At 40.8% G+C, this 22,702-nt stretch overlaps 1 protein-coding gene across 1 annotated transcript in view; it reads left to right on the top strand.

Moving 5' to 3' along the window:
- Positions 1–22,702, top strand: part of LOC134667539 (protein winged eye) — a 154,766-nt gene that overhangs the window by 127,310 nt on the left and 4,754 nt on the right. The window contains exons 8-11 of the mRNA XM_063524962.1: positions 62–187; positions 10,565–12,987; positions 13,250–13,472; positions 13,801–14,432. Of these exons, the coding sequence (XP_063381032.1) occupies positions 62–187; positions 10,565–12,987; positions 13,250–13,472; positions 13,801–14,432 (3,404 nt within the window). The remainder of the gene's footprint in view (positions 1–61; positions 188–10,564; positions 12,988–13,249; positions 13,473–13,800; positions 14,433–22,702) is intronic.

The following is a 22,702-nucleotide window of genomic DNA, read 5'->3' on the forward strand; positions in this document are numbered from 1 at the left end:
ATTGCCTCCATTGATTAAAATAAATTGTTCGTACGCGCATAACACGATTCTTCTTTCTCAGGGCCTGCGTCATTCTGTCATCCGGACGGCGCGGCGGCCATGACGGTGCTGTGCGACGACCGGTCCGCCCCGCTGGCGTGGCCGGCCCCGCCCGCGCCGCCGTCCGCGCCCCTCTGGCAGTACCCCGGTAAGCCCCACCTCCTGTACGCTTCTGCGAGCCTGGTAACTACGCGCCAACTGCATTGCGAGACCGCCGCGGCAGCGCCGGTGCCTTTCCGAAGGACCCCGTTGAGTCATGCTGCTTTGGTAGCGGCATTGCAACTGAATTTGTCCGGTCAATAGCTGTTGACATTCCATCCGGTCTTTGTTATAAACCGGCCGAATTAAGAAGACTCCATAATCAAAGGAACTCCTATTGAAATTTGAAAGGGAAGGGTATTGTAACGCGGTCGGTTTACGCGCTGACGCGTTTGCGCGCTACTTTGGCGCCTCGCGTGAACTCTTTCAAAACTTTTTAATTGTTTCTTCATTCTTTGAATTCTTAATTGTTGGGTTTTTATTAAGGTAATCTGACGCTCGTTTATTACGAGCGCGTTCTTTAAATTATAAATCTCCGTTTTATTTGTTCGAATACGAATGCATAATAAATTAGGCACTGGATCGTTTTACTGCATAAAACTGAACTACGCTGCGTTTCTGACGCCCGAGTGATTTTGATCTTGAGCTATCCATCAAGAACGAGATGAATGACGTTGTATTTAGGATAGATGTTACATTTTTCAGATAGGTACATAGATAATTTCGACAAGTATTTTCGTCAGATTTAAATCAGATTCCTCGTACCTATCGGTTATATAATACCTATACTGGTTTTATTTCAGTAGACGTTGTCTTATTTAGTGGTTCTGTGAGTTGTAGACCCCGCGAGCATAGCTTAAAACTTTAAAACAGAAAAATCCAAAATTGAATCGACAATAAAATGTATTTAACTATCGAACCTACTCACCAAATTTCACGAGAATCGGTTGAGGATTGCGATTTGTAGAAGAGAACATCCGGACTACAAAAGCAATTTTGCCCAAGCTGAATCGGAGACCTACGCTAACGCTCGGTCAGTTATCACTTATCAAGTAGTCCAGTGTAGGTATCTAATGATAAGATGTTATAACTGGTAGTCAAACTTTGTTTTTCATTTAAAGTTTTTGAATTCCTTTCTGAGTTATATCAAGAGTTCTTGATAATCTTGACGTCTAGTAAGTGCTTTTAAATCTTTCTTTCTATCTGTTAGATTAGCGGTCGGCAACCTTTTAGCAGCCAAGGCGCCAATAACTTTTAGCAGTACCTAGTTAGTTAACGAAGTTGACGCGGGCCGCACGGGGGGTAATATTTGTGACTTTAGCAGACATTGTCGTTTGTCAATGTTACACACAAAATAGCCAGAGAGTTCTGTTGTTTTGTTGCCGACCGCTGTGTTAGATTGTAGAAAACATCAAATCAAAGATCGGATCAAAATATAAGAGAACGTTCTAAGTAGGTACTTCTAGGTTCTCTTAAAAGTTGGCGATTCATATCAAAGCCAACAAAATAAAACTTAAGCTTTAGGTATGTATCTAAATACCTATACGTATTGTTCTCTTATGAATCACGAGGCCGATTTGAAGAGAGATTTAAGGTAAAATACTTAGTACTTAGATTAAATTTTTGAAATAGTTAAGGTTTTTCGATCAGGGATTCCGGCTGCTGAGGTTCTTCTTTAAATTATGCAGTTTTTTCCTATCTCCCAAATAGTTCTCATGGTTTAACAAATTTAGTTTTAAAATAGTTAGTTAAGGCAGGAGTCGGCAAACCGCGGCTCTTTACGCCACCCATAAAATTAAACCTTGCGAGTTTGCGGCTCTTTAAGTTTCCTTTCTAATGCAGTTGGCTGTACTTCTCAAAAGTTTGCCGACCCCTGAGTTAGGGCAAAGGGTTCTTTTCCAAGCTCGATTATGTGTGGTTTCTGAATGTAGGTATAAGGTACCTATCTATACAGGGTGCTTCCTGTAACAGGAGCAATAAATTAAACTAAAGGTTGTACTCCTCAAACTGAATACAGAATACAGACTTTATTGGTCAATATACATACTTAGTTACATTTTACACGTCATTAACTTAAAACTATTGAGTACATTGTGTTTAAATCATTAAATACAAGTAATAAACAAGTAACATTTGTAGGTAGTTAGGTATTAGGACCTGTTTCTCAAACGGTGCTGGGTCAATTACTCACCGGCGCACTCATAAAGTCGGCAATACGATAGTATGCCTGATCTACTAGAAGGGATTTACTGACCAACATTTGTTTAGCAACTTTTAAAAATAATGAATCCTTTAGACTTCCTCTTTTTCATACAAAATAAATATTGCCTTCAATGTACGCTGACATCAGGGCCCTATTTCACCAACGTGACATATGTCGCATTTGTCGACATCACTGTTACTGACGTCACAGGCCTCCATAGGCTACGGTAACCGCTTACCATCAGATGGGCGGTGTGGTTGTTTTCCACCAACATGTTAATTAAAAAAAAAATCTCCACTATATCGCCAGTAAATAAGTACTTATTTTGCGAAGCTAATGACAGTTGTCACAAGAAATACGACAATTGTCACGAAATTCCGACACAGAACTCATTTGCTGTCAAGAATTACCGAAAGTTCTTTGAAATCTTGTGACAATTGTCATCATTATCATCATAGATATCACAAGAGAAATAGCTGTTTTTTGCCGATATAATAAAGTTTTTTAAAATAATACAATGATGATGACAAACAGGAATACGGCCCGCCCGATGGTAAGCGATAACCGTAGCCCATGGATGCCTGTGACGTCAGCAACAACGAGAATTCTTGAATTGTCGCACCTGTCACGTTGGTGAAATAGGGGCCTGTGCGTTTGACGTTACTTGTCACGCTCACGCTTTTAACATAACAAAATTTGCAATAAATTGCGTCTTAGAATAAACTTTAAAGTGTAATAAAAATCAAACAATGAGTTATTTTCAAAAGTTGCTGAACAAATGTTGGTCAGTTTGAGGAGTACAGCCTATAGTTTAATTTATTGCTCCTGTTACCGAAAACACACTGTATAAGGTAAGCGTATACTGGTGCTCGACGCGGTCTCAGTACATGTCATCTTGAAACTTAAGTCATTTTCAATAGGGGTGACAGCAAGGTGTTAGGTATCTATTGGGCATTAGCATGTCGAGCACTAGTACGATTAGGGCTCGTGCACAAATCACGCGAGGTTCGATAGGGGGAGGGGGGTTATAAGGAAACCTCTCGTGTATTTTTCTACAGTGAACGAAACTAAGGAAAAAAATCCTACCACATGAGTAGATACTTTTTCTTGGTTTCGTTAAACATAAATCTTCACTCTGCTGCACTTCAAATTAGAAAGTATATTTAACGAAAATAGAAAAATATACAAGTTTTTCTACATACAATACTATTTATCTTAAAATTAGTTAGGTCGAATGAAAAAATTTCAAAAAAATACACGTGAGGTTGTGTGAGGGGTGGGGGGGTAGGCAAAAACCTCACCAATTATCACCAATGGGGAGGGGGGGTCAAAAAGTAGCCAAAAACACCTCGTGTGATTTGTGCACAACCCCTTATACCTTAAATAAATGCCTGAAAGTTAGGACAATTATAGTTGTCGCAAGGTTGCGGTTGCTTCTAACAGCAGCACCCTTCAATTCAATAAGCCTTATTTAATAATCTTAATCAACTAATAATACCTAGTTTTACAATATGATACAAACGTCTTATTTCTCTTATGACCGAAGCGTAGCAAAGGTCTACGTTTCGACTCGGGCATTTTGCTTTTGTATGTCATTAGATTATCTAATTTTCATATGTTATTTTTCCTACATTCCGTTGATCGCATGCGTTCAACGCTGCGGGGGACCTGCCCCAACAAATTTGTAATATACACTTACTAGACAAATCACATATCCGCTTCTATCCGACAAAGAGCAACCGGCCGCCCGTACTTCTAGCGAGGACCAATTGACTCACACAAATGATACCTACAACATAGAAAAATAACTGTTCCAAATTTTAGGTATCTATGTCAAACGGTCTCTGAGAAAAACGTATTTAACTGATTTGCAAGACCGAAGAGATCCCATAAGTGTTCCGTAAACAAAGTTTTGTACGGAACACTACAAACCTACCTAGGTAAAACAACCGCGGCGTTCAGTCAGGGCCAGATTTCCCCCTAGGCCCACGAGGCCCGGGCCTAGGGGCTCAGGCAATCTAGCAATGGTTCAGATGGAGAAATGCCATACAAAGTGCCTAAGGGCCCAGAATAAATAATAGCACTAGGTACAGAAGACTCACTCTCTAACAAAACGCGTCTGTCACGATCAGCACAGATATGGCCGCTAGGTGGCGACAGCGCCACGCGCGGCTTATGGCAAACCCCAAAATTGGGGTCGAACAGATGGACTTTTAGCTACCTGTAGCAAAGCGACGAAATCACGGAGTGAGCCGCGCCTGCCCTAGGCCTCTAAATCCGGGCCTGGCTTCAGTCAAAGGAGCATTCCACGATGGCTCCTCTATATACACGATGGGCCAACGCCGGCCACTACAAGGAACGCAGCCATGCGGTAGAATGAGATAGCAATATTACTTGCTCCCTCTAACGCATAAATGCGTCCCTTGGAGTGGCCGGTGTTGGCCCATCGTGTAGAGGAGCCATGAAATTGTCTACCGTTGTCTCGTAGAAACGCGATTTTCTGAAGATTTGCAACTATTAAGGAGTATCCTTTTCTATGACAAACGGTCAAAAATATGCACAGAAAAATAATCATGCGATTATTATCATTAGGTAAATGCCGAAAAAAAAGTCGCAACACAGGAAATAAAATGCGTCTGTAAAGGTGGCCACTGACGAGCCTTCCAACAGTCCAAATAGCGTGGCTGCAATCCAAAATCGCTCCGTGAATGTCAAAAACGTACAATGTTTAATATTAGGATGCCGTCCATTTGGACGAATCCATTGTAACGGCATCCATTTGGAAGGCTCGTCAGTGGTCCTCCTTAAGGGACAGCCCGTGGAATGCTCCCAAATGTGATGTTTCTGTTATCAGTTGACATCACAGCCGCGGCCGTTCGTTTGATCGAGACCGAACAAGCATTAAGTAAGGTAGAAGCACTAGTGCTCCATCACGCTGCATTTCTTTTCGTTTGACGATTGTAAAAGTAAGACCTCATCTTGGCGAGGTCCGATGTATGCCTAATATGTAAGGTAGAGGCACTTATAGTGCTCCACGCTGCACTAGTATTCGACATGGGACACAAACGAAAAGAACCCGGCAACCTTCAAATCAAGAGTGAACAGGCACCTTCTGGGCGAGCTCGCTCCATCGTAGGCCACGTCTACGCCTCGGCTAGTCTGTGGCCATGAGTAAGCACATTCATAATAAAAAAAAAAGAAAAAAAAAAGGTAGTTTAGTAGAAAACATAATTATGTATTTCAATTATAGGTGTAAATATAAATAAATATGGCGGGAAATGAAACAACCGAAAGTTTTAGTTACATTATATAGATTCATTGAAGGTTCTGAAAATAAGCAGGTTTACTTTACGTATAACATATACCTAGGTAAAATCTCAAAATACCTAGGTATCGTTTAAACGCCACGTTGCGATTACTGTGACTACCTATTCCGAAATGCCGTTTAATTAAAAACGACTTATCAAATATACTTCGTAACGTCAGTCTTAAACTTTTTGTACGCGTAGTTAGGGTTCCTATGTTATTGTCAAAATGCCGCGCTAAACTGCGACCAAAAAATGATAATGAACACGAACCACTAAACACAACCAGTTTCACACCCGCATCATTCGTTTCACACGCTCCTTGTCACTTCCCTACCATAAATAATCTATCCTAAAAAAAACCATAAAAACTCAAATTATCGATAACCCACGCGTGGGCCAACCCTATTATGCTTAACGCCGCCCGCCGCGCCCCGCCCATTTTCTTGTCTCAGCCAATCGGAGGGCTCCGTTGCGGTTAAGGCGGGGCGGTGGGGTACGCCTCGAGCGGTATAGTGTTGTGAATTAGTTTTTTCTGTTTATGTTTCACTGGTGGTTCGGCGCGTGATCATGGCGATTGCTGGGTGAACGTGACACGCGATTTTTTGTCGTTGTAAAATATGTTTTCTTCGTGAAAGCTTGTGGTTAGGGAGTGAAATTGACATCTAATAGTACCTAATTAGGTACTTAGCTATACATATTAAAATTTCACACTCGTCGGTATATTCTACAACCTAAATTGCGAGGAAAAATAGCTAATTGCAAACTGAGCTATCATGAAAAGAGGAGGAATCATTTTGCTTGTAGATTACACGTAGAAAATAAATTGAAATTTGTACGATACTTTTTACCTTCTGAACTTATTATAAGGTGGCCACTGACGAGCCTTCCAACAGTCCAAATAGCGTGCTGGCTGTACTCCAAAATCGGTCCATGAATGTCAAAAACGTACCATGTCTTTTAAACGGCATCCTATAATCGTGGATTGAAATCCAGCACGCCACTCCACCGTCAATGCCGGAACTTAAATAAAATTATTCCATTTTTTCCTTCCATATAAAATTGTTATTGCATCGCTCCCAGACGGCAGAATCTGGCCTGAAAACGTGCATTTAAATACATAAATGGGCGTTTTCTAAAATAAATATTGAAAACCTGATTCTTTCAAATCTGGTCGTTCTTGGGCTCATTCTACTCAGCCGGCCTAGCCAAGGTTACAATCGCTATCGCTTCGACAACAGCATTATGTCTCTCTATCACTCTTCCATATTAGCGCGACAGTGACAGTTGCGTTTCGATCGCTACGGAGCGTAAGCGATTGGCATCTTGGCTACGCGGCCAGAATCGACAGCATTCTCCATCCCACCATTAAAAAAAGATGTACCAAAATGTCCATTCCATTACGTCACGTTTTAGTATGAAAAAAATGTTCACTTGTATGTGCGTGACGTAGTGGAACGTACAATTTTCATACTTACAAATTTTTGGGACATTTTATTTTATCATCAAATTGAATATCCTAGTGATTCTGAGTTGAAAGAAGCCAAAAACACCAGGATCTGAGAGAATCAGGTTTTCGATAAGTATTTTAAAAAACGCCCAAACACCTATATTTTTAATATCTCGGTAGGTAGGTTACTGAATCGCAATTAAAAAGGGATTGAGATAGCTGTCAATCCATATTGATTTAGACGTAAGTGTATGGAAATCTGTCATTTCTAATCCCTTTCTGATCGCGGCATGATAATATGTGAATGTAGTACGCGTAATATTTTGTGGGTCTTATACCTACCTAAGTTGACGTCTCTTACTTTCCATGAGAGATTTTAATTTAAAACTCATTTGCACAAAATATATTATCTATTAGATCTAGATGCGTTTCAAAAAACGACTTCTTTTTTTGGCATAAAATAGTCCAATGGAATGTACCTATTTATTATGACTTTGTAAAGGCCATAGTTGTTATTATTAATACAAGCCATAAATTAAAAACATTTGAAGATCGGGGCCAGAAACCCCTTAAAAATGCGTAAAGTTCACCGTATTGTATTCAGATATCGTAATACTAATCAACCCGTTTGTATGGCCTTAACGTCGCAGTTTCTTATAGTAACGTATATGTTTATTAATGACCCAATTAAATTAATTACGCCTCCCGTCCCGATCACGTCATTAATCATGTATGAGCACGCGGCTGTCAAAAATACGAGGCCGATCGATAGTGTACCTTAATATATAGGGCATTGGTTCTAAAATGCTTATGCTTTTCGGTAATACGATTGCTTTTGGGTGATCGAGGACTAAGGGCCTACTGCGAACACCGAAGTTCGTAAATTTCGAGCATCTTTCTATTTTACTCCAATTATGACGTAATTAGAGTGACAGAGACAGTTGCTCGAAATGTAAGAACTTCGAGTTCGAGTTTCGCGGTTATTATTAGCCTATATGCAGGTTATGCGATTTTTACCATAATTTAGAGGGCGTAGGTTCTAAAATGACGTACATTTTTGGGTAATAAGATAAAACAAAAATACGTCAGCCAAATGTTACTGCACTATTAGGTCGATTAGATATTGAACCATTATCCTAGGTATTTATAAGGCGTAAATTTTAAAACATTTTTGGACTGATATGCCATTGAAAATAAGCTGGTCAAAAGTAAAGTACTGTCACGATAAAGACCTTTAACTTCTAGCTAGGGCATTGCTTTGCCATTTTTTATCCTATTAGGACAAAAGTGTTCCAAGATTTTTATTTCCATTCCGCTACCATTTTTCGTGAGTTTGAAATGACGGATAACAGTAGGTATTTTAACCTCTCCGTTTAGGGACCAAAAAACTTTTACATTTTTTTTAAAGACAAGTAGAGAGATAAGATAACATAAACATTCACAAACATTTAAAAATGTGCAGTGTACAGTCGCCATCAGATTTATCGGAGCGGCCGAGTTGTTCAAAAATATCTAAACACGCGCTCTAGCGCCTTGACAATCGAGGCGTGTTCAGACATTTGTGAGCACCTTGGCCGCTCCGATATATCTGATGGCGACTGTACCAACAACTTCTAGCTACATAAGTTTGAAAATGTTAATTGTTTACATTGTTGTGGTGGTTGAGTATCGATTAAAGCTGAATACGAACGTGTTGGGCGCGCCAAATGGGTTCATTACTTCATTTGGGTAGTTTTGGACATGCTTGGAACATACATCAGGATGGATTACCTACGAGTGTTACTGTGGAGTAGACTAGACATGCAGCAAAAGAGAGATAAGCAGACATCGGATGCTATAGGGGGCAAAATTCAATGACAGGATGGGAGCTCCTATAACAATAGATTATCGATTCTTCTTCTTCTTTATATTTAAGAGCTGCGCTCTTGTCGGTGGAGCAATCTCCAACACGCCCGGTCCTCTGCGCCAACTTCTTATTTAACCTTCTGGTATGACACGACCTCGATCTTTTCTTTTATTTGGTTTATATTATCGATGCTTTTCCCTTAAACTTGTGATCGCTCTATGTTTTGTTTGTATGGACCTACAGTTTTGTTCTAAACTTGTGATCGCTCCAAGTTTTGTTTGTATGGACCTACAGTTTTGTTCTAAGTAAGGTGTATTCGGGTAATACCGAATGTCGGATAATTCCGAAATTCAGATGAAAATCACCCTTAATTCCATCATAATAAAAGTCTCATTTCGGAATTATCCGACAGTTTTCGACATTCGGAATTACCCGAGTAAACCTTACCTAACTATTGATGTTCTCTCTCTATTTTACAAATACTACAGCATAATCTTCTTGCTCTTGCTCTGCCCAAACCTTAGTTAGCTTCAAATTGTTAGTTGAGGTTTCTATAAAACCCAACCGCAATCCTGACAAAGGACCCAAAATCCTGACTTGTCAGGTGAAGTCCTAACGTATGGCAACCCTACACGTACCTATTACGTCACGAATACAAAATAAATGAGGAAATGACGACGTACGTCCATGTTAGTCATGGAACCGCGGTAGGTAACGTATACCTAATGTGATCAAAGTTAGTATGATTCCCACACAGCGCGCACATTCCGACACGCAGCGGAACTGCGCGCGCACATGTAGGTACGGATCGAATGTCAACTAAACTGCCTATCTCGTATATCGAAAAAATGTATACATATGATATGACAGATGATCCGAAATGTCACGTAACTATGCCTATTGCCTATACATTTAAGTCCGAATGCTGCTAGTCTGTTTGAGATTGTAGTGAAGCAGAGAATCACTTATACTAATATGCTCAAGAACTCAAAATTTTTGAATTTTTAATGCATTGCGAGTTTGCGAGTTCATATCGTTTTCCGTTTTGGCACTGATCCGGTGTCGAATGCGGCGATGTCTTATAATAAACGCCAGACACTACACTAGCGTCTTTTGAGCGTCGGCATCTAGTCCGCGTTATGGAAAATGGCATCGACCGACGCTCAAAAGACGATAGTGTGTGATCTCTCTTAGGAGTTAATATTTGGAAACTTATCTTTGGTATAGCGTCAAGCTTGGGGTCTCGGGAACTGCCATTGTTATTCCAGTTACGCTTTAAGGCATTCACGAATACATTAATTTAATACTGTCTACATGCACCTACGGGTATACTCATTTGGAAGTATAATTCTGATAGATCCGCCGACAGAATCTTATAATATACATACATGGGTTTCATGAATGATATGCAGCGCCAACGCGACTGATTCTATCGGTGTTTCCAATTTTTGTGTGGTTCTATAACCTTTTTTACGTTTTCCTAGTACTTACTAAGAAATCAATTGAGTTTCATGAAACCGATGCATAGTGTAGTTTATTATCAATTAAAATTCTTACTTAATAATTGTTAGCACTTCTTTGATCTTAGAAGACTTAACAGTCTTCAACACCCTTGAATTTGAAATTGCTATGATTATACCTTCCTAGAAGCGAAAATTAATAGTAAATTTTCTTCTTTCCAGCCCAAATGTCGATGGAGAGCATGGTGATGGGCGGCGTGGGCGTGGGCGGTGTGGGCTCCGTGGGCGGCGGCGTCTCCTCCATGGGCGGCTTCCAGCTCGTGCGCGAACCTGCGTCCGGGGCCCTCTTACTCCTGCCCGCCCCTCCAGACCTACCCCACACCGTCGTCTGGGGCGGCGTGCCTTATCCTTCCACCCCCTTGTTACTTCCTCCAGCTCCTCATCCTTCACATCACCTCCAGCTACTCTCTGGTGATCTCCTCGCTTCCACAGCCACCTTACAACACACACATACGCATTCGACAAGGCTGGTGACATTAGCACCGGCCCCAGCTCAACACAAGCCAGACAACAGGAAACCTATCATGCAACCTCTTATAACCCCTCACGCTTTAATAAAGATAGAAGCCGAACCGCAGGAAAAACCGCCACCAACTTTCGCTCCGGAACCCGTACCACAACCGATGTTAGCAACGCATTTGTATTACCAGCCGGATTTCACTGAACAGGCTTGCAGAAGCCAAGCGACGTCGCCGGCCGCACCGCCTACACCGCCTCCTGATAACCACGAGGCTCCAGCACATAAAGACGCCTCTAATCAAACGGATCATATTGATGATGATGATGATTCTCCTAATCATGCTGATGAGGATGAAAGAGACGTCGCTTGTGTCGGTGTCGCTCATTTCCCTGAAGAAACACCGTTACACATGCCAATACTTCAGCCTTCAAGGATAGACAGCGCCGAGGAATCATCCTCTGAAGCTTTAGCAACTTCTGCTGTAGTTGGGGCGGTAGAGAAAGCAATACATGCTATTGAAAGAGATGAAGCGTTAGAAAATAGCTCCAGCAGCAGCACTTCTAACGATTTAGTTATCGATACAGCCAGTACATCGCCCGTTCCACCACAACCGGCTAGGTCCGTGGTTGATGTTAGCGGCTTAGAGTTACTGTCGAATAGCATCGAGCAGTTTGAGAGAACTACTCCTGCAAGTATGCCGAGTTTAGACCCGGTGCCTTTGACAGTCGACACTAGGACGACAACAAATATTATGATTAAATCAAGCCCTAAATCGCCGCCACGCACAGATGCGGAACCTCAAAGGAGATTCGAGTTTCCTCCAGCGGAAGCGAGCACAAGCGAGCGAGCGAAGCCATCGTTAGACGGACTGGGTCTGCTGTGTGCTCTCGCTGAACAAAGATTCATGGAGGAGGTCGAAAGCCCTCCTACTAATCTGTCCACGTCTTCCCGTCCATTTATCAAAAGCGAGATCCTCAGCCCAACGGAACCTCATGTACCGACTGAGTCCAAGAAAGACCAGAGCCGAAGGGATTCGTCAGCGGAACGGCGGAGGAAACGCAGCCGCGATCGGGAGGAGCGCCATCGCCATAAGATAGACAAGATACGTCGCTATAAGAGAGAGAAAGATGAAACTAGGACTAGTGGAGGAGAGTTAGAGGCTAGTTTAAGACGCGTTACAGCCTGTCCATGTGGCAGCTCGCCCTGTTCGCACACAGCGACCGTACCTTCAGCGCACGCTCTTGTCAACGCCATGGAAAAAGACCTGCGCGAAAGATTACATGAGCTTCAACGCCAATGTGACGAGAAGCGAGCCCAACTCAGCGCAATGACACCTCCCTTACCCGCCCTACCCGCTTTATCCACCCCTTCTACTCCTTCCACGCCTTCACCCCTGGGAGCTCCATCCCCAGACTCTGACAGAGGTTCGTCTAAAAAGCGCAAAGTGGGCCGCCCCCGTAAAGTATCAAGCCCAGACTCCACCGAAACCATTGTTGCCAAAAAACCCAAATCTAAGAGCAGTCTAGTCGGCTACTTACTAGCCAAAGGCAAACTGAAAGGCGGCATAGTGTGTTCTAGAGGAGAACCTTCCAGGGAGGAAAGCCGGACAAGCAAAGTTCGTCCAAAATTGAAAGCGGAACCGATTTTGAAAGTGTACTCCGAAGAGGAAGAAACCGAATGGGGTCTGAATAGATCAGCAAGCTCATCCATGGAGAGTTTAAACGAAGTTCGACAGAAAAATAGAGAAAAGGTTGATAAATTAGTCCGGAAGCATTCAAGAGATGATATGCCTGAGTTGGAATTCGCTATGCGTCGCGCAAGTGCTTCCAGTGATAGTGAAAAAGAGCGTCGACGTGCAAAGAAGCGACGAAAGAGTTTGAAGTCGAAAGAGCGTGAGGAAGCTAAGGAACCAGTTACTGAATCGAAACCCGCTCCTGTATCAAAGTGTACGCTAACTGAGGATAAGTTGGACAGTAATCCACGGGTGCTCACGGCTATGGGAGGGCTGTTCTATGCGGGGAAACTGAGCGCCGTGACGGCCCCTGATGTATACGCCATTACCCTCGATGGGGAGAGAGGGAACAAACCGCATATACTGTCTAGGGAGGAGACGCTAAGAGATGCTGTAAGTAATTTCTTAATATTTTAATGATATTAGAGATTTGATTCGCATCTTTTAATGTGCTGAACGCCTTAGCCTGTTTGCCAACCAAAAATGGCGGAATCTGTATATCTATATAAAGTATCCGCTATTTACAGTAATTCTCGCTTCCGCTAGGCTCCACAATCTGGCTGGCAAGTCTTTCAAATATTTTATTGGTGAATATTAAGAAATACCAAGTTCTTCGAAAAGATAAATCTAGCTGACGAAAACACTTCATTTCCAGATCCTGGAAGTATCTCCATCATCAGTCTCCGAGCTGGCGTCCGGCACACGAGTGTGCGCCTACTGGTCCCAGCAATACCGGTGCTTATACCCTGGCACTGTCGCCATGTCGTCTCCAGACCCTCACCTGGACAAGTTCGTGGCTGTTGAGTTCGATGATGGGGATTCAGGACGAATTGCTATTGAAGATATAAGGTTCTTGGAGCCTAACTATCCAGTTGTTGGTGAGTACACTCTTTTATCTCTTACTACAATTAATATGTATATCCTAATCCTACCATTTAAGCTCATTCATTTGCTTTCCCCTTACCTAAGTCTCTTATCAAGTGTTAAGGATATCTTAACCTCTAGACGCCCAGAGCCCTATATAAAGGTCTCCTGTTCCATTCTAATTTGAATCTTAGATTGAATCTTAAATCTTACAATCGTTTTGACAAATCAAAATTGCATTTTTCTTGGCAAGTTTTGACGTCTGGGTAGCTAGACGTATCATTAAAGTGCATTTACGAATGTACACAAACCAAAACTAATCCAATAATTTTGCACTTTCAGTATACGAAAACCCACTATTCACGCTCGGGAAGCGAAGAAGAAATACAAGCGCAAATAGCACCGAAGATAAGAAACCTCCCACCACCAGCACAGACAAACCTGCGGAACCCACACAACAGGAAGAGGAAGACAGGAGGGACAGGAAGAAGCTGAAGAAACACAGGAAAGAGAAACTCAAACGCCTTTCAGAAGACGACCCGACTGCAGATTACGTCAAAAAGAAGAAAAAGAAACACAAGTGCTGCGAAGAACATTGTAAACATAGAAAACACCACAAGAAACACCACAGAAAACACAGAAAGAGACATCATTCTGACAGTAAAGAGAGTTCATCTGGTGACGATCAGAATAAGAAATCATCGTCAGATTATTCCAAATCTAATGAAGATTCAGGGGATTCCAACGACAGATTGTCCACTTTAATAGCAATGGAGAAATCGCCGGATGATAAGATGAAGACGGTGATCAAGAAAGCGGTGTTGACGAAGAATCCTCTGGTGAAGACGGCGGTGCTAGACTTCAGTAACCTGGGGAAGGTGGTGGTCAAGAAAGACGAGAAGGATAACTTGAAGGACAGCGGGATTGGGCTGGAGGAGGAACCGGCGGCTTCCACTAGCGATGTTGCTAAGAAGGTAAGATTTTTTTTAATTTTTTTTTTTCCATTGTAAGTCTAGAACGTTAGTAATTTGATCTTGATTAAGTAATATGAAATGTTTGTTTAATTATTGATGGGTAATGATTTTTAATGTTAAAGTATGAAAGTTTGTTGTATGTATTTTCTTACGTCACTTTTGTTTACTTTCAAAGTTTGATCAATTGTATTGCCATGTTGGTTTTTATAAGTGTAAGGTGAGGATTCGGAGTCGAGTAGAAACGAGTGTTCAGCTTAAATGATGCTTTATTACTGCACTAAATACATGAGTACATGGTCCTTATATATATCCTATGAACTACGTACATAACTATATCTAGTATACACTACACCATCCATCGCATGTTTAAAAAAAAATAAACATTGTTTTTTTTTTGTTTATAATTACTAACTATACTTACCTAAAATGTTAACAAGTTACTTACACTAATAATATTCTAAGTTATAGAAAAATAAAAAACTACAAAAACATAAGTATGCATATAAAATACCTACAAAATACATGGTTTGGTGCGATTTTTATGCACCACATCTTCTTTTCCATTTTTAAGTATTTTTACATTACATCCTAAATCCTCTAAAACTAAATAAGGTCCTACATAAATGCTTTGCATCTTATTATCCGATACATTTCTTAACCATAAGTAACTATTGTTGCTATAGCTAACAGGCTTTGAATGGGAGTCATATTACTCCTTCCTTTTAAGTTTGCTGTTTATTAAATTAGTACGAGCATCTGCCTGTGCTAGCTCTAATCTATACTTTAATTCTAAAGGATAACTACCGTGATTATATAAGGGATTAACGTTACCATTTCTTAAGTTACTAGGAAGCATGCATAACTTACCGAAAACTAATTCATGAGGCGTGTACTTCGTCTCCGTGTGCACGGTGTTGTTATACGTAAAGCACCAGTAAGGCAACCAGTCGCTCCAAGAATTCGGTTTATTTTCGCATTGTATCCTTAAATAAGCACCCATAGTTTTATGCGAATTCTCTAGAGCACCGATTGACTCATGGTGATACGCTGTAGAGGGCAAATGAGTAATTTTTAGTAAATCACATACCTCTTTCATAGTGCTACTGATGAACTCGGTTCCTCGATCGGTGGCTAATTCTAATGGAATTCCATACCTTAGTACAAAGTTCTCTACGAATGATCGAGCTACAGTAACTGTATCTTTGGATCGTAAAGGATACGCTTCTACGAACTTTGACAGTTCGCACTGTAGGGTCAGCACGTAACAATAACCATGTTCATCTTTTGGTAAAGGACCCACTGTGTCTAAATAAACTTTTTCTAAAGCGCTATTGGCAGTAGTTGTTATTTCCATTGGCTGTTTAGTCGGTACACAATATTTTTGTTTTTGGCATTGAGTACATTTTGACACAAAATCTCGTATATCTTTTTCCATACTAGGCCAATAATAGTGCTTTTTAATGTTATTAGACATTCTCCTAATCCCCGCGTGGCCACTTGTGGGAAGTAGGTGAAAGTCATTAATTATTACGCGTCTATCATGTAAATTATTTATTCTTTGTATATTACTTAACACACATATTCGCGGTCCGGACCAAACGTCATAGCTATTTATTTCTTGTATTAAGCCCGCAATAAAATCTTTATTAAATTCATTTCTTATTATGCATAACTCTTTTACATTTATTTTCTTGCAAATTGAATCCAAATCTCTCGCTAATTCGGCTCGCGACAGTAGCGATTGAGATGTTGAATTGAAATACACACATGATTTGCTGGGCACGTAACTAAAATATTTAGACGTCTCTTTCACGAAATTCTCTCTCATAGCTTTTTTGTAATCCCTACATGACGTAACACATAACTCAGTAAAATTGCCCGGTTTTTTAATGATATCCACAATTCTTGGGTGATCAGGCCTCGAATTAGTGGGTATATTAACAACCGAAGAACTTGTACTGTCTGTACCTTGCATACTCTCAATCTTTCGTCTTTGCGCTCGTGTCATCACATTTATAACTTGCTCATTCATTTGTTTCAAATCCTCTGACGTAATATTTATGCGAGACAGAGCGTCTGCCACGGAATTCTTAGAACCTTTCAAGTACTCGACCGTAAAATTATACTCCTCTAATTGTAATCGGAACTTTAGTAATCTACTGGTAGGGTCTTTCATAGTAAACAAATACACTAGTGGTCGGTGGTCCGTTTGTACTTTAAATTTTCTGCCGTATAAATAGGGTCTAAAATAGCGAATGCTCCACACTAGCGCTAATAACTCTTTTTCAACTGTAGGGTAATTTAATTCTGCCTTATTAAGACTTCGACTAGCGTAAGCTACAGGTCGACCATCATCGTTGCATAAAACTGATCCTAAAGCTTTTCCTGACGCATCACATTGTAAAAGAAACTGGTTTTCCTCCGAAAAATTTGGATATTGAAGTACTGGTGGTTTAACTAAAGCAGACTTTAATATTTGAAAAGATTGTTCACACTCTTGGGTCCATATAAATGGTACATCTTTACAGCACAACTTATTGAGCGGATATGCTTTATCTGCGAAATTGACAATGAATTTACGGTAGTAACTAGCAAATGCCACGAAACGTTTAACTTCGTCGGCGTTCTGAGGAGTAGGATAATTATTTAGAACTTTAGTTTTTTCGGGATCTGGTAAAATGCCCTTTTCTGAAACTACATGACCCAGATATAGTATTTCTTTTTGTAAAAATTGGCATTTGGCAGGGTTGAGCTTTAAATTTACTTTCCTTAATCTACTGAAAACGTCTAATAAGTTTTGATTGTGTATAGCTAAACTTCTTCCGAAAACAACTAGGTCATCCTGATATACTAGACACTGTTCGTAATTTAGGCCGGACATGGCCACGGTCATCATCCGTGAAAAAGCGTTAGGGGAGGTTTTACAGCCTTGGGGAAGTCTGGTCATTTGATACTGATTTTTACTAGTTTGAAAAGCTGTAAGGGGGCGGCTTGATTTATCTAAATTTATTTGATAAAATCCCTGATACAAGTCTAGATGCGAAAAATATATAGAGCCTGATAAGGAGTCTAAAACCTCAGTTATATTAGGAAGTGGGAATTTATCGTCTTTTATTTGATTATTTAACTTTCTGTAGTCGATGACCACGCGCCATTTCTTCTGTTTCGAGGAATCTAATTTTTTGGGAACTAACAATAACGGACTCGACCACGCGCTTCTCGCCTCTTCAATTATTCCATCATCTAACATTCCTTTAATCTGCCTATCAATTTCAGCCTTTTGCGAGTAAGGTAATCTGTAAGGTTTTACATAAACTGGTGAACTACCCGGTTTTAATTCTATCGTCTGGTTATAAAGCATTGTGGTGGTTAATTTATCACCTGGTAGGAAAAAGACATCCGGATATTTTGCGCATATATTCTCAATGGATTTCTGTTCCTCTTCGTTTAATTTACTCAAATCTAATGCAGAAAACAACGACTTCACCCTTTCGGCATTCATAGTTGGCTTACTGAATTCACAAATAAAGAAATCGCTCAATCTACTCTTATTAATTGTAAAACGGCTTAAATTTACGTCGCTATCCCTTGTATTTAATATTTTAATGGGTATTTTACCCTGAATTGGTTTAACTATAGCGCTCGCAACATATATCCCCTCGCATAATTCCTGACTATTTACTACAAAATCCTCCGTAATACTAGTATCCATGTAATGTATGATTTCACTACGAGCGGGTATAGTTAAATAACTATTTGCCGATTCTGATGAGCTTCTAAACCCTATTTTAGCTAACTGTCCGCATTGCGATAGTAATCGTAAAGTGTTTGTTTCAAAATCAATATTGGCTTTATGCTTTGCAAAGAAATCTTGACCTAAAATACCATCTGCGCTACATGATAAATTCTCAAAAACAAAAAATGAATGTTCGAACTCACAGCCATTGTAATTTAATTTTAACATTACATATCCGTTAGATGTTACTTGTCCGCCTATACCTGTGACACATAATCTCTTATTATGGAACGGAATGTCCCAATTTTGTATGATTTCATACTTTATCGCGCATAAAGATGCTCCCGTATCCAATAGCCAATTGTAAGCGGTTTTCCCTATATTTAAGGTTACCCTATTTAAATCATTACACGTGTAAATAACATCAGTCTCGAAAAAAATGATTCAGCGATTCCGTATTTGGGGCACTCGGGTGTTGACCGGCCGAGCCATTCTCGGCGTGCCGTATCACGTGCAGGCTGCCACGAGCGGTGACCCCTCGGGCACGGGACCCGAAATACGAACCCCCTCGTGCCGGCCTGCCTCGTGACTTGTATCCAAGGCTGCCTCCTCGCGAGTTGCCTTGTTGGGGTTGAGGATATCGACCATAGGAGTACTGTCGCGGACCCCTTTGATTACGATGTCGATGGCCTCTGTACGAGTTGTGAGCAAAGCCTCTGTGGTACCTATTAAATGAGTTTTGTGAGCGGTACATACCCATGACCTCCGGTTGGCTGGACGTTGTCGGCCTCGATACATCTTCGTCCTGCGCAGCCTGGATAGCATCCTTCAAGCTGCTGAAGTTCCGCGCCGCAATGATGGTGCTGAGCCTTGGATCCTTCAAACCATCTGTGAACTTTTTAATGCACATTTTTTCGTTCAGCGGCTTAAGCACATCATAACTCGACGAATTACCTTCTGCCTGAGTTATAGTCAACTCAGAAAAAAGTTTCTCTATTTCGGATCCATACTGATCTATACTACGCCAGCCCTGACTTATATTTTGAAGTCGGGAATGGATTGCTGTAAAAGACTTTTTCGGTAAAAGTGAGTTACGTAAATCCCTTATAAGTAGCTCTACGGTCGTATATGTATCTGACATACGTAATTTCGCACTTTCAGACAACCTTCCTTTTAACACAAATGTAATTAGCGACTTTTTACCTGGCTCGTTCAACATACCCGAATACATGTCAACAGCATCTATTAATCTCTTTGTTGTTTCCTCAGTACCATCCATAAGTGGTATAAGACTACACGCTGACTTTAAATCGAACTCCATGGTGTCAAATTCACTATATTCGCTATCGCTACTTGTATTTCCTTCTGCCTCAGGCTTTGAACATAACTCTAATATTTCGTTATGCAAACTACTAATATTAGCATACAATTTATTGGTCTCCTCAATAACTCCTGATTTTACGTCCTTTAGTTGGGAAAACTGTGCAATAAAATTATTACACCTATTGATAATATCATTAACTTTTGACAGTTGATTTTTTGTTATGTTACCTTCAAACCTTGATTTCCCTTTTTTAACTAAATATTTTCTTATTACGATTAACTCTTCGTAACATTTCAATAATTCATCTGCCATCACAAAATTATAACTACTAGTTTAATATACCTATTTTAACTTACATTGGCGTCACATTACTGTCCTTAGATTGCTTCATATGAAACTTTGTTCACTATATCACTTAGTAGCAATTGTTTTTCAGTCCGTTGAAACTCTATCACAAAAAAAAAATTCCGATAACACACACTTCACGATACCCGCTATCCGTTAACACTTCACTCAAACACTTATAGGAGCCGTACGAGCAGTGGCGTAACTAGGGGGGGGTTGGAGGGGGCACGTGCCCCGGGCGCCATCCAAGGGGGGGGCGCCAAAATGGGCAAAATACCTCCCATAGAAAATGGACCAGCCAAAATGTAGGACACAGCCAAATTTTTTTTTCGCGACTTGCTCAGTATAATCCCAAAACCTCCCTGGCAACGGAAATGCAGTTATTTTTTAGCCACCCTATATACAGGCTGGTCCAAACCTTGACGTCCAAAATATTTTTTTAGAATCGTCGTCGTGGGTTATCAGAATATACCCCATGTATGTTGGCCGATTTTTCGTAGTTTACGCGAGTTTAACTTTTAACTTTTGTCAAGAAATTCCGGTGTGAAGCTTTGCTTTGCTTTTATGTATTCTAATAATTGTTCGTGGTATTTGCACTGATAACATGAAATAGCAATGGGGAAGTGACCCCATAAAATAATAGTAGAAATAACAAAAGAGGACTTTTTTAATGAATTACTAATTTGGAAGCTTCCCACCTCAGTTCCTTTGACCGGCGACTCTAAAAAATTAGGACAATTAAGTATCACTTTTTTGATCTTTTAATAAAACTTAGGGTCTAGGAGTTTCTAAAATAACAAAAAGTCCTTTAAATTGCTTGTATTATTATTATTATTTATTTATGTAAGGGCAACATCTAAGCTTGACATGCTTGAACGTAAAAGTTTGTCTTTTTAGGGTTCCGTACCCAAAGGGTAAAACGGGACCCTATTACTAAGACTCTGCTGTCCGTCCGTATCTCACGAACCGTGCACCTGCGTCTGCACCAGGCTGTATCTCACGAACCGTGATAGCTAGACAGTTGAAATTTTCACAGATGATGTATTTCTGTTGCCGCTATAACAACAAATACTAAAACCAGAATAAAATAAAGATTTAAGTGGGGCTCCCATACAACAAACGTAATTTTTGACCGAAGTTAAGCAACGTCGGGCGGGGTCAGTATTTGGATGGGTGACCGTCTTTTTGCCTTTTTTTGCATTATGGTACGGAACCCTTCGTGTGCGAGTCCGACTAGCACTTGCCCGGTTTTTTTTCCCAAGTCAGCCAAGTGAGGATGCTGTTTTTTTTTAACAACTGTGCCGTTTATCAAGGATTATGTTACAAAAAGAAACATTCAATAAAGTTCAATAGTTTTTTTTTTTAAATTAAATCTTCACCCCGGAATTTCTTAAAAATCATAATTCGAAAACTGCGAAACGTCGGCTAGCATACATATTCGGATAGCCCACAGCGTGAGGAATTTTGAAAAATTTTGGACGTCAAGGTTTGGACCATATATAAGACATGCCGTGCTAACATCCCTCGTTCTGTGATACTAGAATGTCGTGAATAACCTGTGTCAGGTATTGAGATCATTCTATACAGAGTTTCGGTGTGGGATCGGGACAATTTAGTCCAATTCAATCCCACCAAGACTCAATTTTGCGCGTTTAGCGCTAAGAAAACCTCATTTTTCAAGGCACATGCCTTCCCATGTCAGGGAGTATTGGGAGCCTCGGTGTTGACATCTCCATCAGTGACGTCCAATAATTTTTAATTTCACCTTGCTGGGAAGGCTGCGCTCGTATCCAAAAAAACTCGGTGTGCTCAATAAAGGGAGGCGATACTTTACTCTGGGGTGCGATCCCAAACTCACAAGCGATATTGAACCTTTAAGTCTAAGGAGATCTCCAAAAAATAAGTGTACCTATAAGTTTTAAAATGGTCGGCAACGCGCATGTAACGCCTCTGGAGTGTAGACGTCCATAGGATGCGGTGACCGCTTACCATCAGGTGGGTCGTAAGCTTGTTAGACACCGATGTACTAAAAAAACACTTATTTGTCTCAAAGTAAAAAAGTAACCCTTTCGTTAGTAGCAAATTTGGTTCCTGCCCCGGGCGCCATATTCTCTAGCTACGCCTCTGCGTACGAGCAGCACGCTGCAGTTCAGCTAGAGCGACCTCCTGGCGCATCCATTTCTTGTGGGTTTTCTTACACCTTCTGTACAGGGCGTAGCCTCCTCCAATGACGAATATGACGAGCATTATACCCAGGATAATATTAGTGGTACTTGCGTGGAATCGAAGTTCGTCGGTGCCCGCAGAAGCCTTATTGTCACCTCCGGCCGCAGTTTGTGCGATGATGAAACTTTGACTCAGCAACAGCATAACCACTTAACCGTGAGAAACAGCATTACGTTATTTAATTGTTCTATTAATCGTCCACTTGAGCTATGTTTACATTGTAATTAATTGAGCTCTCAATATCACTCGGTGACTGACCGCACGCGCGACACCGTATATGGCAGGATCGCCATGTAAGGTGAGGATTCGGAGTCGAGTAGAAACGAGTGTTCAGCTTAAATGATGCTTTATTACTGCACTAAATACATGAGTACATGGTCCTTATATATATCCTATGAACTACGTACATAACTATATCTAGTATACACTACAATAAGAGTGATGCTTTTATTTCATAAGTGTTGCGATTATTCAATGAATGGATTCGTGAGTGGGTTTTGACTAGGCGGTTTGGTGGCATAAGATAAGGCCCGTAGGTTCCTTTCACGGGTGCCGTAGTTTAAAGGATGACTCACGTTAGACCGGGCCGCGTCCGACCCGGAGCCTCCGGCGCATCGTTTTCTATGAAAAGCATCACGT

This window comes from Cydia fagiglandana, chromosome 9 (assembly GCF_963556715.1).
Source record: "Cydia fagiglandana chromosome 9, ilCydFagi1.1, whole genome shotgun sequence".
In the NCBI taxonomy this organism is placed as follows: Eukaryota; Metazoa; Arthropoda; class Insecta; order Lepidoptera; family Tortricidae; genus Cydia; species Cydia fagiglandana.